The 16,342-nt window shown below is 43.9% G+C and overlaps 1 protein-coding gene and 1 pseudogene across 2 annotated transcripts in view; both read right to left on the bottom strand.

The window, feature by feature from the left end:
* The window catches only part of LOC308102193 (zonadhesin-like), a gene marked incomplete at both ends in the record, with an annotated part of 5,634 nt that extends 799 nt beyond the window's left edge, over positions 1-4,835 (bottom strand). Inside the window, 9 exons of the mRNA XM_080451795.1 lie at positions 1-74; positions 172-300; positions 438-586; positions 792-1,036; positions 1,983-2,124; positions 3,753-3,946; positions 4,057-4,125; positions 4,361-4,423; positions 4,718-4,835. The exon at positions 1-74 is cut by the window's left edge and continues 65 nt beyond it. Of these exons, the coding sequence (XP_080307921.1) occupies positions 1-74; positions 172-300; positions 438-586; positions 792-1,036; positions 1,983-2,124; positions 3,753-3,946; positions 4,057-4,125; positions 4,361-4,423; positions 4,718-4,835 (1,183 nt within the window). The remainder of the gene's footprint in view (positions 75-171; positions 301-437; positions 587-791; positions 1,037-1,982; positions 2,125-3,752; positions 3,947-4,056; positions 4,126-4,360; positions 4,424-4,717) is intronic.
* Positions 4,836-5,074: 239 nt separating this feature from the next.
* The window catches only part of LOC308102194 (zonadhesin-like), a 30,469-nt pseudogene continuing 19,201 nt past the window's right edge, over positions 5,075-16,342 (bottom strand). Inside the window, exons 22-37 of the transcript in view lie at positions 15,984-16,125; positions 15,172-15,416; positions 14,575-14,723; positions 14,191-14,319; positions 13,932-14,070; positions 13,161-13,302; positions 12,682-12,881; positions 12,385-12,523; positions 12,106-12,174; positions 11,802-11,995; positions 7,970-8,111; positions 7,141-7,385; positions 6,528-6,676; positions 6,171-6,299; positions 5,912-6,050; positions 5,075-5,275 (exon numbers count right to left, since the gene is read on the bottom strand). The product of the transcript in view is annotated as a zonadhesin-like (transcript). The remainder of the gene's footprint in view (positions 5,276-5,911; positions 6,051-6,170; positions 6,300-6,527; positions 6,677-7,140; positions 7,386-7,969; positions 8,112-11,801; positions 11,996-12,105; positions 12,175-12,384; positions 12,524-12,681; positions 12,882-13,160; positions 13,303-13,931; positions 14,071-14,190; positions 14,320-14,574; positions 14,724-15,171; positions 15,417-15,983; positions 16,126-16,342) is intronic.

Below are 16,342 nucleotides of genomic sequence, written 5' to 3' on the forward strand. Positions count from 1 at the left end.
ATCCAGAGCTCTCATACAGATCCTGTTCCTCATCCGTACATCCTGGGACCGTGACGTTGGGCTTCTTATTACAGCTATGGAGACACAAGCAGGGAAATGGTGGTTGTTTGTGTTTATGTTTTAATTGTGTGTGTGTGTGAGGGATTCTGCGTTCATGTTAACGTTACTCACTTGGGGTCGGTCACCCAGCTGTGTCCGAACACATTGGGGTCATTGGTCACGATGCCGTCTGGCTTTCGCATATCATCCTTGGCATTGTCATTGTAGTCTCCACACAGACCACACAATGTGTCCTTGTAACTGCAGGTCACCAGGTGGAGGCAAAGGAAAGAGTGGAGAGGAATTAATTCATGGGACACCTGTTCAGTTACTGTACAAATCTTTGAATTATATCAGTCAAACGATTAAAATAACAGGCTGTTATGGGTTTCACTCACTCTTTGATCACTTTGATGTCCATGAAGTGGTTTCCATCGTAGCGGACGGTCACACCAAAGTCCATGGCTACAGTGTAGTGTTTCCCAGACTTGAACACAGAGACACCGCTGGCTGGAGTGACTGGCAGGTTGACATTGGTCCCATTCAGCTACGCAAGAGCAACACAAGAGAAACAAACATGACAATTATTAGAGAGATAGCAAGTCTAAGTGTTTTTTTAAAGGCCAGCAGAGGGCCCTAGAGCACTTGCTTAACAGCCTACCTGTTTAGCAACTTAATCAAATTTGCCCAAATTGCACAACATCAACATCTGCTCATTAATGCACCTCATTTGAGTGCTACGCCCATCTTACCTGTACTGTGCCTCCCTTCAGGATGGAAATCTTCATGCTGCGCACGTACACGTGCACAGCCTTCACGTAGGAAATGGTAGGTCTGTTGTGGCGGTTTTCGTTGTCGACATGGACCTCAAAGTGCTGCATGGAGGTGTGGTTGCAGGGTTTAGACATCACATAGCTGCAGTTGCCCATGAAGTTGTACTTGCGACGGTCAAAGGTGGTGTAGTGTGGGTCTCCAGAGGCTATGCAGGTGGATGTAGCTGTATGAAAGATGGTGGAGGAAGGTATGTGTTACTGTGTGCTTGGGTTACAAATATGTTTTATGTTTGTATTGTAAATGACGATACAGGAAGCGCCGATACTGCCACTCAGTCTGTGTGCCAGCCAATCAGATGTAACAGGGTAACAACTACTGTACGTAGCAACCGTTTCCTGCCAAACTTTTCAATTAGCCTTTGTAGATGTGAAATGATCAAGATTTAGCTAAATTAGGCCGTGGCCATAGCAGCATTTCCATTCCGGTTCATTTTCCCAAAGATTTGCTTGATTAGTGTGGCGGCATATTTAAACCGGAAACAGTCATGTGTTTCTGGTCTAAATTGTGAATAGTTTTTCAGCTTTTTTGATCCCATAGCCTGCAGGGACGATAACTCTGCAATTGACTAGGTTGTTGTTAGACCTGCTGAGGATATACTGCATCCCAGAGCCTAGAGGGATAATTTCTCTATGATTGACTAGTTTGTTGTTAGGCCAACCGAAAGGACAAATGGCTAATTATTGGTGTACTGTACTTCATCACTCAGTGCTGACTCAATCCGTCATTCACAGAGGTGACACGTTTTGCATCACAGAGGTGCGCAGCCTCGTGCGCAAGCTCGTGCGCAAGCTCGTGAGACGAGCCCATTGGTTGAAACCGTTTTCGCTAGTTCGTACAGTGGCCCCAGCCGTTTTAAGCTGCAGTACCTATTGACTATATTCACACAGCGGGCATTTTGCGCACGCCATATTTGCGGATTGGGAATAAATGCTACCCGGGGTGGCATTATTTCATTAACTTAATAGCAAAATGGCCGCTGTGTGAATATGGTGTATAAATGTCCAGCATGTCCAATGCGCCTCAATGCAAACACTGGGTTCTGGGGGCTTGGTTGTTCCAGGCAACAAATGCTGCTTATGTGTATGACAAGTTTTCCTTGACATTATCACCTTTGGGATAGCAGCCTGCTACTCCGCTGATCTCACGACACTCTTCTGTGGGGTCACAGGAATTATCCACACACTGCAAGGTGTAGTTCCCTGCACAGCGACACAGCTTGGAGCAGCCGTCACCAAAGATGATCTCTCCAGGCTGACAAACATAAGACAGGGCATGAAGTCAGTCTTAAGTCTAATTCATATTTCATTTCATGAATTTCATTTCATGTATTTCTTTATTTGGGAGGAACAAATATGTATTAATGAACAATACATAACATGCACTGTAAATACACAGGAGTTAGCAAGAGATGCTAATTTCCATACTTTGTCCCCAACATAAAAAACGAGTAACATACAAAACAGAGCATACAGTAGTACATCATGACAATCAACACCATACGTAATACACATGAATTACAAAACAGGTTACACGCTAAAAGGGATCTAAGGTTACTCCGAGACAAAGCTCTAGTAACCTTTTTTTCATGCTAAGTTTAAAAGCAGTGCAAGTTGGACAGTCGCGAATGATAGCTGGTAGACTGTTCCACAACAGACTTCCCTTTTTGGACATTCTGTCCAAAAGTGGTGTGTCGGCGCTGCACCTCACAGTCCCCACTAGAGGTCGACCTTGTCCTAACACAACTATCTAAACCAGGGGTCCGGGACCCCTAAGATCCTCTGAGATACTGCAGGGAGGCCGCCAAATCTTTGTGTGATGGTGACTTTACTTTTTAATTTTACATTTTACATACCACTTGAACCCTCGCATCCCTATTCTGGGGGGGAACATTAGCTGAAAATAGCAGATCTACAAGCTCATAACGCGTCGATCGGCTATTTTTATAGGTTTGGTTGGTGTACTGGGAAAAAAAGAGCAGACCAAGTACCAAGCCAAAGGTCAAGTTTACAAAGTATTGAGGGTTTAAGTGGTTACATGTCTGAAAACGCACATTTAACATTAATCCAATATGTAGTGGGGGTCCCTACTTCATCTCTCTCTCAGCTAAGGGGTCCTTGGCCTAAAAAACATTGAAGACCCTCGATCTAAACTATTTGTCATGACATTCATGCATTCACCCATGTCTGTCTGTCTGTCTGTCTGTCTGTCTGTCTGTCTGTCTGTCTGTCCGTCCGTCTGTCCGTCTTTCCGTCCGTCTGTGTCTACATCGAATCTGTCATACTGATGGCAGATTCGATCTGGCTGATCAAGCATCATATTTTTGGGTAATGCTACCAGCAAGCCAAGGACAGTATGGCAAACAGTAAATATGATGTGCCATGTATGCCATGCTACTGTTACATAGCTCTAGCTGGTAATGTCACTACATTTCTATTATTATTAGAAATACCTCCTGCTGGAGATTTACCCTATCTCTACTAAGCACACTTTATAGATTATACTTAAATACATTATTTATTTTCAGTTAATTTAGATTTTTTTTGGCACTCCCAGGAGTGAATGTATGTATTGTATTACCAAAATGTATATTGAGAATAATCTATACAGGTACAATAGTTGTGACTGTAGACAATATATTCATGTTTCATCAAAACAACAGTTTTGCGGACATAAAAAAAGCACTATTAATTTGTTTAACCATATTTCTTAACTCACCTTGGGTTCATTTCCTCTTGTCTCACCTCACCTCGTGTCCTTATCCTTATCTTATCGTATTCTCTCGTATTATCTCATAATTTAATCTCCTTTCAGTTCATGATAACCTCATTTGTCTCAAGTATAGATCATTCACATAAGCATTGCAATGTATGGCGTCTAACCTCGTAGTAGTTGTAGTGTTCATCCAGACAGCCACAGGTGTCCGGTTTGACACAACGGTGTCCGTTTAAGACGTAGCCCGGCTTACAGAAGCAGCCACTAATGCAGGGGCCTGTACAGTTGGTGGAGGGTTCCTTACAGCTGGGACTACAAGCTGGACCACACTCATTGTACTCAGCATTGGGAGGACATGTTACTGTGGGTTACAAGACAACACAGAGAAAAACAACATTAAATAAATGGTTCATAAATGAGGTATGAAGGACACAAAGGAATCACTTAAATACTGTTCATTTTCAGTCTTACTTGGTGTGCTTGTCGTGGTTGGTCTGGGTGTAGTTGGACCTGGTGTTGGAGGTATGGGTGTTGTAGGAGCTGGAGTTGAAGGACATTTATTTTAGCACTTTTGTTTGTAATTTTTGTAGTTTTGTGTTTGTGTTTGTGTTTGTAATTTATGAACCAATCTTTCCTGATAGCTTTTTACTGTATCTACAGTACATGCATGTGAGATCTCTTTTATTTACATCTGTACATCTATGCCGTCAGCACACATCTCTCAAAGCTACTTTTAGTTTCTCTGCTAGCGCATCTCTATTGAGAGTGAACTTACTGGTGGGGTAGCAGCCCAGATCTCCTCCTTGCAGTTTACACTCATGCAGTGGAGGGCAGTCTGCTGCCGAACAGGTTACGAAGGGAGCATTACACCTACACTTCAACAAACAGTTCTCCACATAAAACTCCTCTCCAGGCTGAGAGAGAGAGAGAGAGAGAGAGAGAGAGAGAGAGAGAGAGAGAGAGAGAGAGAGAGAGAGAAATATGTATGCATTAACACAATCATCAATTAAATAAAAAGTATACAGCCTAGCTCCATTCTTTATTAGTAGTAGACATTTCAGTCACTCCTATATGTACCTCATAGTATTGTCCGTTGGTGTGTTTGCATCCACAGTCAGTGGTCCTCACACACTTTCCAGCACTGAGGATGTAGCCGGGGTCACACACACACGACTCCACACAGGGACCACCGCAGCCCGTGGGGGGCTTCCCAGCGCACGTATTCTGACAGGGTTCTGCACACGGCTCATAGTGGCTGTTAACAGGACAGTCCAGAGCTAAAGGAAGGATAAAGAGGAATATGTGTGTGTGTGAATAAACTTAATACTGTATCACCTGCTCTTTATTGTTAGATTATTTCTAATTCTGCTTAGACAATAGCAATAACGTCTTTCCTTCCCTCCGTCCATCCATCCTCTCCACACTGATATGACCAGCCATCAATTAATTCCTCGCTCTCTTTCCCCCATCCCTCTCTCCACTCATCCTCTCATCCATCCATCCATCTATCCTTCCATCCCTCCATCCTCCACTGGTCAGTTGACTCACGGCAGAATGTTTGGTTCCTCCAGGGGGGGATGTTGACTCCACGGTCCTGGCACTCATTGACGTAGGCTTCAATGGCCTCACAGAGGATGGGCTTGGCCCCGTCCAGCTCACACAGGTCAAACAGACAGTCCTTGAAGTAGTCCTGATAAACAAACAGATACACAAGAAAGGAGTTTAAAAAGTCTGTGCTTGTTTGAGTGCATAATATGCATTTGTGTGTTTGTGTGTGTAGTCACGCCTAGTAGCCAGATCAAAGATTTCCGCCTATTGATGCATCTGGTGAAATATAAAGTCAGTGAATGTGCTTAAACGCAGGAGAAACCCGGTGGTAACAAACCTACTCCCACTCCTTAAAGTCTTCACATTGGTTCTGTGAAGCTGTTTTTGATTGATTGATTGAATACTTCATTAACAAGATTGTTAAAAGTACATGGGGTACAGTTATGTAGTACAAAAGTTACGCTGAAATAAAAGGACAACACAAAAAGCCCCAGGAGGCTTGTCTCCATTGTGGTCCATTGTCCTCTATTCATCATTAATACATTTCCAGTAGCAGAAACATATATATTACAGAGAAAGTAGGAGAGGGGGCAAAATGGTGGGGGTAGGAATCTAAGACCAGTTGTAATTTGAAGTCAGACATGATTTTAGGTTATTTTTTAGTGTTTTTCATTTCCAGTTTTAGCCCATTCACTGAATTTAGGTATCACAGAATACAGTATCAGTAAGAGGAGATTGTCTGGCTACACAAGACTAGTGTGTGTGCATAAACACTCACATTGGGGTTGACCTTGCGGTGACAGACAGCAAAGGGTCCCCTCTTGTCCAACAGGATGCCACAGTATCCAGAGCTCTCATACAGATCCTGTTCCTCATCCGTACATCCTGGGACCGTGACGTTGGGCTTCTTATTACAGCTATGGAGACACAAGCAAGGAAATGGTGGTTGTTTGTGGTTGAATGTATCTGTATCAATGTGTGTGTTTGTGCGTGTTCATAATGGAGTAGGCGGCGTTCATGTTAACGTCGTTACTCACTTGGGGTCGGTCACCCAGCTGTGTCCAAACACATTGGGGTCATTGGTCACGATGCCGTCTGGCTTTCGCATGTCATCCTTGGCATTGTCATTGTAGTCTCCACACAGACCACACAATGTGTCCTTGTAACTGCAGGTCACCAGGTGGAGGCAAAGGAAAGAGTGGAGAGGAATTAATTCATAGAACAGAGTTCATCAGAGCTCAGCTCGAATCACTATTTGTTATTGCAGGATATTTATTTAGTTAGTTAGTTATTTATTTCAATCATAATTCACTGTGTTCATCACGTACTGAACATATCTTTAGATAAGATCAGTCAAATGATTCAAATAACAGGCTGTAATGCGTTTCACTCACTCTTTGATTACTTTGATGTCCATGAAGTGGTTTCCATCGTAGCGGACGGTCACACCAAAGTCCATGGCTACAGTGTAGTGTTTCCCAGACTTGAACACAGAGACACCGCTGGCTGGAGTGACTGGCAGGTTGACATTGGTCCTATTCAGCTACGCAAGAGCAACATGAGAGAGACAAACATGACAATTCATTAGAGAGATAGTAAGTACAAGTAAGTGTTTTTAAGCATTTTGTTTTACCTTCCCGCATTACTAGGCAGAAATGGGTGCAGAATGAGAAGAGGACCCAATATCAAGATTCCCCTTCAATATCGCTCTCTCTCTCTCTCTCTCTCTCTCTCTCTCTCTCTCTCTCTCTCTCTCGCTCTCTCTCTCTCTCTCTCTCTCTCACTATCTCTCTCACACTCTCTCTCTCTCCTATCAGAGATATCCTGATTGGTTAGTGACTGCAGGGGTGTGGTGAGATTCTTTGAAAGGCCAGCAGAGGGCCCTAGAGCACTAGCTTAACAGCCTACCTGTTTAGCAACTTAATCAATGTTGCCCAAATTGCACAACATCAACATCTGCACCTCATTAATGCGCCTCATTTGAGTGCTACACCTATTGTATCTCACCTGTACAGTGCCTCCCTTCAGTATGGAAATCTTCATGCTGCGCACGTACACGTGCACAGCCTTCACGTAGGAAATGGTAGGTCTGTTGTGGCGGTTTTCGTTGTCGACATGGACCTCAAAGTGCTGCATGGAGGTGTGGTTGCAGGGTTTAGACATCACATAGCTGCAGTTGCCCATGAAGTTGTACTTGCGACGGTCAAAGGTGGTGTAGTGTGGGTCTCCAGACGCTATGCAGGTGGATGTAGCTGTATGAAAGATGGTGGAGGAAGGTATGTGTTACTGTGTGCTTGGGTTACAAATATGTTTTATGTTTGTATTGTATATGACGATGCAGGAAGTGCCGATACTGCCACTCAGTCTGTGTGCCAGCCAATCAGATGTGACAGGGTAGCAACTACTGTACGTAGCAACCGTTTCCTGCCAAACTTTGAAGTTATCCTTTGTAGATGTGAAATGATCATGATTTAGCTAAATTAGGCCGTGGCCATAGCAGCATTTCCATTCCGGTTCATTTTCCCAAAGATTCGCTTAATTAGTGTGGCAGCAGATTTAAACCGGAAACAGCCATGTGTTTCTGGTCTAAATTGTGAATAGTTTTTCAGCACAAGCTTTTTTTGATCCCGTAGCCTGCAGGGACGATAACTCGGCAATCGACTAGGTTGTTGTTAACTGACGATACACTGCATCCCATAGCCTTGAGGGAAATTTCTCTATGATTGGCTAGTTTGTTGTTAGGCCAACCGAAAGGACAGTCAATCTGTCAGTCAGATACATTCACATTTTGTGTGCTGGCCTGTTGGTCCAGGCAATAAATCCTGGATATTATCACCTTTGGGATAGCATCCTGCTACTCCGCTGACCTCACGACACTCTTCTGTGGGGTCACAGGAATTATCCACACACTGCAAGGTGTAGTTCCCTGCACAGCGACACAGCTTGGAGCAGCCGTCACCAAAGATGATCTCTCCAGGCTGACAAACATAAGACAGGGCATCAAGTCAGTCTTTTAATCAATATTTTGTTTAGTTCAATTTCATTCATTTGTTTATTTGGGAGGGAATTATTATGTGGGTATAATGAACAATACATAAAATGCACTGTTAGTTAATCGTTACAATCAACACCATAAATAATACACATGAATGACAAAACAGGTTAAAAAGCAAAAATTGCTCTAAAGGCCAGTCCACACTCGCAACTCCTTGCAACAAAACAGTTTTAAGGTCAACTGCACCAATGCAACTCCTTACAACTACCGTTGGGGATAATGGTTTCAAGTAGTTGCATGTTGCAAGGCGTTGCGAGGAGTTGCATTGGTGCGGTTTGGCCTTTAGGTTACTCCGAGACCAAGCAGTCCTATTATGGTTGCATGATTGGCGCTCTAGTAACCTTTTTTTTTGTTTAAGTTTAAAAGCAGTGAAAGTCGGACAGTCTCGAATGGTAGCTGGTAGACAGTGTACAGGGACAAAAGAGCAGACCACGTACCAAGCCAAAGGTCAAGTTTACAAAGTATTGAGGGTTTAAGTGATTACATGTCTGAAAACACACATTTAACATGATGAATCCAACATGTAGTGGGGGTCCCTGCTTCATCTCTCTCTTGAAACACATTGAAGACCCCTGATCTAAACTATTTGCCATGACATTCAAGCATTCACCCCTGTCTGTCTGTCTGTCTGTCTGTCTGTCTGTCTGTCTATTTAATCTGGCATACTAATAGGCTGATCAGTATCATTGCGCATGCTACCAGCAAGCCAAGGACAGTAGAGGCAAACAGTAAAGATGATGTGCAACATGTAATCATAATAATGATGAACAGTAACATGTATGCCATGCTACTGTTACAGTACATAGCTCTAGTTGGTAATGTCCAGGGGTGCACATAACTGGTGCGCAGGTGCGCATGCGCACCCAAAATAAATAATGCGTGGCACATCAGACGACGCGAGGCGCTTTTGCGTACCAACAGCTGGGACAGGAATTTCCAAGCTTTTATTTTTTAGCAAAACTAAAAAATAAAAGCCTGGAGATCGAGGCTAGGAATTTACTTCCTGAAGCCACACTCACACAATCACGCTAAAGCACGCGTCGGCCCCGCCCCCATGTACAGCCATTGCAGGAGGAGAGTACGCATGCTGCACGTGATTGTGTGAGTGTCTCGCATCGCCTTGCATTGCCTCGCTGCGTGCACGCAGCCAGCAGCGGCTGTTAGAGGCACTCGTCACCGATGAGAAACGCACCGTAATGGTGCAAATTATGGTTGCATGATTGGCGCTCTAGTAACCTTTTTTTTTGTTTAAGTTTAAAAGCAGTGAAAGTCGGACAGTCTCGAATGGTAGCTGGTAGACAGTGTACAGGGACAAAAGAGCAGACCACGTACCAAGCCAAAGGTCAAGTTTACAAAGTATTGAGGGTTTAAGTGATTACATGTCTGAAAACACACATTTAACATGATGAATCCAACATGTAGTGGGGGTCCCTGCTTCATCTCTCTCTTGAAACACATTGAAGACCCCTGATCTAAACTATTTGCCATGACATTCAAGCATTCACCCCTGTCTGTCTGTCTGTCTGTCTGTCTGTCTGTCTGTCTATTTAATCTGGCATACTAATAGGCTGATCAGTATCATTGCGCATGCTACCAGCAAGCCAAGGACAGTAGAGGCAAACAGTAAAGATGATGTGCAACATGTAATCATAATAATGATGAACAGTAACATGTATGCCATGCTACTGTTACAGTACATAGCTCTAGTTGGTAATGTCCAGGGGTGCACATAACTGGTGCGCAGGTGCGCATGCGCACCCAAAATAAATAATGCGTGGCACATCAGACGACGCGAGGCGCTTTTGCGTACCAACAGCTGGGACAGGAATTTCCAAGCTTTTATTTTTTAGCAAAACTAAAAAATAAAAGCCTGGAGATCGAGGCTAGGAATTTACTTCCTGAAGCCACACTCACACAATCACGCTAAAGCACGCGTCGGCCCCGCCCCCATGTACAGCCATTGCAGGAGGAGAGTACGCATGCTGCACGTGATTGTGTGAGTGTCTCGCATCGCCTTGCATTGCCTCGCTGCGTGCACGCAGCCAGCAGCGGCTGTTAGAGGCACTCGTCACCGATGAGAAACGCACCGTAATGGTGCAAAATATGCCGTGAACGTCCCAATCTGGCGGATAAAAGCAGCGCAGCACAGGGCACCAACCTTGGGGGCTTCACCAAACGGAGTGAGAAAAAAAACCAGGCGAAAATCGGCGGAATTTGGAAGCAGAGCGTCCTTTTTTCTCGCGCAGCACCCCCCCCCCCCCCCCCCCCCCACCGTTGACAAAACTGTCCGGTGGGCACCGTGCTGAATATCATATCCCCCCCCCCCCCCCCGTTGACAAAACGGCACGAGACCATTTATTTGGTGCGCACCCAGTCACGTCTCCAGGTGCTCTTCTGAGTACTAGACCTAAAAAGTTATGTGCACCCAGTGTTGTGTTCTAGTTTTTTTTTGAAGGTATACTATGATTATTCCCTGCCTCCCACACGCACGGCATGTGCGCGTCTATAGTTAATTAAATGTAAAAAAATTGCGCGCGCGCTTCGGGCGCGTGTGTGACCCACACACGCAATATTCTTTGTACTGATTTTTCTTTTGTACTGATTTTTAGCAGCAATAATAAAGAAATACAAATAACTGAAGAAAAAAATGCATGTGCAAAAAAAGTGGCCCATATGTACACTCTGAAAAAAAAATCTGTCTTTGTATCTTTTGTTTGGGCTCCTCACACATTTCAGCAGCAATAACAAGCAGTGAGAAAAATGTTTGCATTTGCAAAAAAAAAGTGCCCTAGCATAAATGGCACTTATAAACATCATCAAATTACGCATACTTGTGCATAGTGTTTTAACCCACAAGCTTGATGGAATACTAAAACATGCCCATAACTTTCCAAACTTTTCTTTCTATAGGTTTCTTTGGTGTGCATGGCTTCCTTACTTGTGTGGCATAGGACGCACATACGCGAATACTAATGAAGCACTCTAATCACTGCCTGATTAGAGTACTTCATTAGTATTCACGTCGTTGTTAATGTGTGAATTCCGTCGCAGCCATTACTTATCACCTCAAGGACAATAGCTTCACACATGATAAGCCATCAACTCAGAGTTAGCCCACACATTCTTGCTGCCCCCCAGCCTTGGGCAGTTAGCGTATCAGAGCGTATCAGCGTGTCAGATATGAAGGTGTACGGTGGCGACGAAAAAAAATCTCAAGGTATACGTCGTACACAGCATCTGACGGTAGAACACACCACTGTGAGTGCACCCCTGGTAATGTCGCTACATTTCTATTACTATTAGAAATACCTCCTGCCGGAGATTTACGCTCTCTCCCTACTAAGCACACTTTATAGATTATAATTACATAAATTATTTATTTTCAGTTATTTTAACTAAAAAAGCACTATTAATTTGTGTAACCATATTTCTTGACTCGCCTTGTGTACGTTTCCTCTTGTCTCACCTCACCTCCTTTCCATATCCTTATCTTATCTTATTCTCTAGTATTATCTCATAATCATTTAATCTCCTTTCAGTTCATGATAACCTCATTTGTCTGAGTCTCAAGTATAGATCATTCACATAAGCATTGCAATGTATGGCGTCTAACCTCGTAGTAGTTGTAGTGTTCATCCAGACAGCCACAGGTGTCCGGTTTGACACAACGGCGTCCGTTTAAGACGTAGCCCGGCTTACAGAAGCAGCCACTAATGCAGGGGCCTGTACAGTTGGTGGAGGGTTCCTTACAGCTGGGACTACAAGCTGGACCACACTCATTGTACTCAGCATTGGGAGGACATGTTACTGTGGGTTACAAGACAACACAGAGAAAAACAACATTAAATAAATGGTTCATAAATGAGGTATGAAGGACACAAAGGAATCACTTAAATACTGTTCATTTTCAGTCTTACTTGGTGTGCTTGTCGTGGTTGGTCTGGGTGTAGTTGGACCTGGTGTTGGAGGTATGGGTGTTGTAGGAGCTGGAGTTGAAGGACATTTATTTTAGCACTTTTGTTTCACAAGTTTGTGTTTGTAATTTATGAACCAATCTTTCCTGATAGCTTTTTACTGTATCTACATGCATGTGAGATCTCTTTTATTTACATCTGTACATCTATGCCGTCAGCACACATCTCTCAAAGCTACTTTTAGTTTCTCTGCTAGAGCATCTCTATTGAGAGTGAACTTACTGGTGGGGTAGCAGCCCAGATCTCCTCCTTGCAGTTTACACTCATGCAGTGGAGGGCAGTCTGCTGCCGAACAGGTTACGAAGGGAGCATTACACCTACACTTCAACAAGCAGTTCTCCACATAAAACTCCTCTCCAGGCTGAGAGAGAGAGAGAGAGAGAGAGAGAGATGAGAGAGAGAGAGAGAGAGAGAGAGAGAAATATGTATGCATTAACACAATCATCAATTAAATAAAAAGTATACAGCCTAGCTCCATTCTTTATTAGTAGTAGACATTTCAGTCACTCCTATATGTACCTCATAGTATTGTCCGTTGGTGTGTTTGCATCCACAGTCAGTGGTCCTCACACACTTTCCAGCACTGAGGATGTAGCCGGGGTCACACACACACGACTCCACACAGGGACCACCGCAGCCCGTGGGGGGCTTCCCAGCGCACGTATTCTGACAGGGTTCTGCACACGGCTCATAGTGGCTGTTAACAGGACAGTCCAGAGCTAAAGGAAGGATAAAGAGGAATATGTGTGTGTGTGAATAAACTTAATACTGTATCACCTGCTCTTTATTGTTAGATTATTTCTAATTCTGCTTAGACAATAGCAATAACGTCTTTCCTTCCCTCCGTCCCTCCGTCCATCCATCCTCTCCACACTGATATGAACAGCCATCAATTAATTCCTCGCTCTCTTTCCCCCATCCCTCTCTCCACTCATCCTCTCATCCATCCATCCATCTATCCTTCCATCCCTCCATCCTCCACTGGTCAGTTGACTCACGGCAGAATGTTTGGTTCCTCCAGGGGGGGATGTTGACTCCACGGTCCTGGCACTCATTGACGTAGGCTTCAATGGCCTCACAGAGGATGGGCTTGGCCCCGTCCAGCTCACACAGGTCAAACAGACAGTCCTTGAAGTAGTCCTGATAAACAAACAGATACACAAGAAAGGAGTTTAAAAAGTCTGTGTTTGTTTGAGTGCATAATATGCATTTGTGTGTTTGTGTGTGTAGTCACGCCTAGTAGCCAGATCAAAGATTTCCGCCTATTGATGCATCTGGTGAAATATAAAGTCAGTGAATGTGCTTAAACGCAGGAGAAACCCGGTGGTAACAAACATACTCCCACTCCCTAAAGTCTTCAAATTGGTTCTGTGAAGCTGTTTTTGATTGATTGATTGAATACTTCATTAACAAGATTGTTAAAAGTACATGGGGTACAGTTATGTAGTACAAAAGTTACGCTGAAATAAAAGGACAACACAAAAAGCCCCGGGAGGCTTGTCTCCATTGTGGTCCATTGTCCTCTATTCATCATTAAGACATACAATACATCTCCAGTATCAGAAACATATATATTACAGAGAAAGTAGGGGAGGGGGCAAAATGGTGGGGGTAGGAATCTAAGACCAGTTGTAATTTGAAGTCAGACATGATTTTAGGTTATTTTTTAGTTTTTTTCATTTCCAGTTTTAGCCCATTCACAGAATACAGTATCAGTAAGAGGAGATTGTCTGGCTACACAAGACTAGTGTGTGTGTATAAACACTCACATTGGGGTTGACCTTGCGGTGACAGACAGCAAAGGGTCCCCTCTTGTCCAACAGGACGCCACAGTATCCAGAGGTCTCATACAGATCCTGTTCCTCATCCGTACATCCTGGGACCGTGACGTTGGGCTTCTTATTACAGCTATGGAGACACAAGCAAGGAAATGGTGGTTGTTTGTGGTTGAATGTATCTGTATCAATGTGTGTGTTTGTGTGTGTTCATAATGGAGTAGGCGGCGTTCATGTTAACGTCGTTACTCACTTGGGGTCGGTCACCCAGCTGTGTCCGAACACATTGGGGTCATTGGTCACGATGCCATCTGGCTTTCGCATGTCATCCTTGGCATTGTCATTGTAGTCTCCACACAGACCACACAATGTGTCCTTGTAACTGCAGGTCACCAGGTAGAGGCAAAGGAAAGAGTGGAGAGGAATTAATTCATAGAACAGAGTTCATCAGAGCTCAGCTCGAATCACTATTTGTTATTGCAGGATATTTATTTAGTTAGTTATTTATTTCAGTCATAATTCATTGTGTTCATCACGTTGCTGTCCTGAAGTAGGACTACTGCTTTGGTACTGAACATATCTTTAGATAAGATCAGTCAAATGATTCAAATAACAGGCTGTAATGCGTTTCACTCACTCTTTGATCACTTTGATGTCCATGAAGTGGTTTCCATCGTAGCGGACGGTCACACCAAAGTCCATGGCTACAGTGTAGTGTTTCCCAGACTTGAACACAGAGACACCGCTGGCTGGAGTGACTGGCAGGTTGACATTGGTCCTATTCAGCTACGCAAGAGCAACATGAGAGAGACAAACATGACAATTCATTAGAGAGATAGTAAGTACAAGTAAGTGTTTTTAAGCATTTTGTTTTACCTTCCCGCATTACTAGGCAGAAATGGGTGCAGAATGAGAAGAGGACCCAATATCAAGATTCCCCTTCAATATCTCTCTCTCTCTCTCTCTCTCTCTCTCTCTCTCTCTCTCTCTCTCTCTCTCTCTCTCTCTCTCTCTCTCTCTCTCTCTCTCACTCTCTCCTATCAGAGATATCCTGATTGGTTAGTGACTGCAGGGGTGTGGTGAGATTCTTTGAAAGGCCAGCAGAGGGCCCTAGAGCACTAGCTTAACAGCCTACCTGTTTAGCAACTTAATCAATGTTGCCCAAATTGCACAACATCAACATCTGCACCTCATTAATGCGCCTCATTTGAGTGCTACACCTATTGTATCTCACCTGTACAGTGCCTCCCTTCAGTATGGAAATCTTCATGCTGCGCACGTACACGTGCACAGCCTTCACGTAGGAAATGGTAGGTCTGTTGTGGCGGTTTTCGTTGTCGACATGGACCTCAAAGTGCTGCATGGATGTGTGGTTGCAGGGTTTAGACATCACATAGCTGCAGTTGCCCATGAAGTTGTACTTGCGACGGTCAAAGGTGGTGTAGTGTGGGTCTCCAGACGCTATGCAGGTGGATGTAGCTGTATGAAAGATGGTGGAGGAAGGTATGTGTTACTGTGTGCTTGGGTTACAAATATGTTTTATGTTTGTATTAAGTGCCGATACTGCCACTCAGTCTGTGTGCCAGCCAATCAGATGTGACAGGGTAGCAACTACTGTACGTAGCAACCGTTTCCTGCCAAACTTTGAAGTTAGGCTTTGTAGATGTGAAATGATCATGATTTAGCTAAATTAGGCCGTGGCCATAGCAGCATTTCCATTCCGGTTCATTTTCCCAAAGATTCGCTTAAATAGTGTGGCAGCAGATTTAAACCGGAAACAGCCATGTGTTTCTGGTCTAAATTGTGAATAGTTTTTCAGCACAAGCTTTTTTTGATCCCGTAGCCTGCAGGGACGATAACTCGGCAATCGACTAGGTTGTTGTTAACTGACGATATACTGCATCCCATAGCCTTGAGGGAAATTTCTATATGATTGGCTAGTTTGTTGTTAGGCCAACCGAAAGGACAGTCAATCTGTCAGTCAGATACATTCACATTTTGTGTGCTGGCCTGTTGGTCCAGGCAATAAATCCTGGATATTATCACCTTTGGGATAGCATCCTGCTACTCCGCTGACCTCACGACACTCTTCTGTGGGGTCACAGGAATTATCCACACACTGCAAGGTGTAGTTCCCTGCACAGCGACACAGCTTGGAGCAGCCGTCACCAAAGATGATCTCTCCAGGCTGACAAACATAAGACAGGGCATCAAGTCAGTCTTTTAATCAATATTTTGTTTAGTTCAATTTCATTCATTCGTTTATTTGGGAGGGAATTATTATGTGGGTATAATTAACAATACATAAAATGCACTGTTAGTTAATCGTTACAATCAACACCATAAATAATACACATGAATGACAAAACAGGTTAAAAAGCTAAAATTGCTCTAAAGGCCAGTCC

The sequence above is a fragment of the Gymnoscopelus braueri genome (genome assembly GCF_963280865.1).
Source record: "Gymnoscopelus braueri genome assembly, chromosome: 15".
NCBI classification, from domain to species: Eukaryota; Metazoa; Chordata; class Actinopteri; order Myctophiformes; family Myctophidae; genus Gymnoscopelus; species Gymnoscopelus braueri.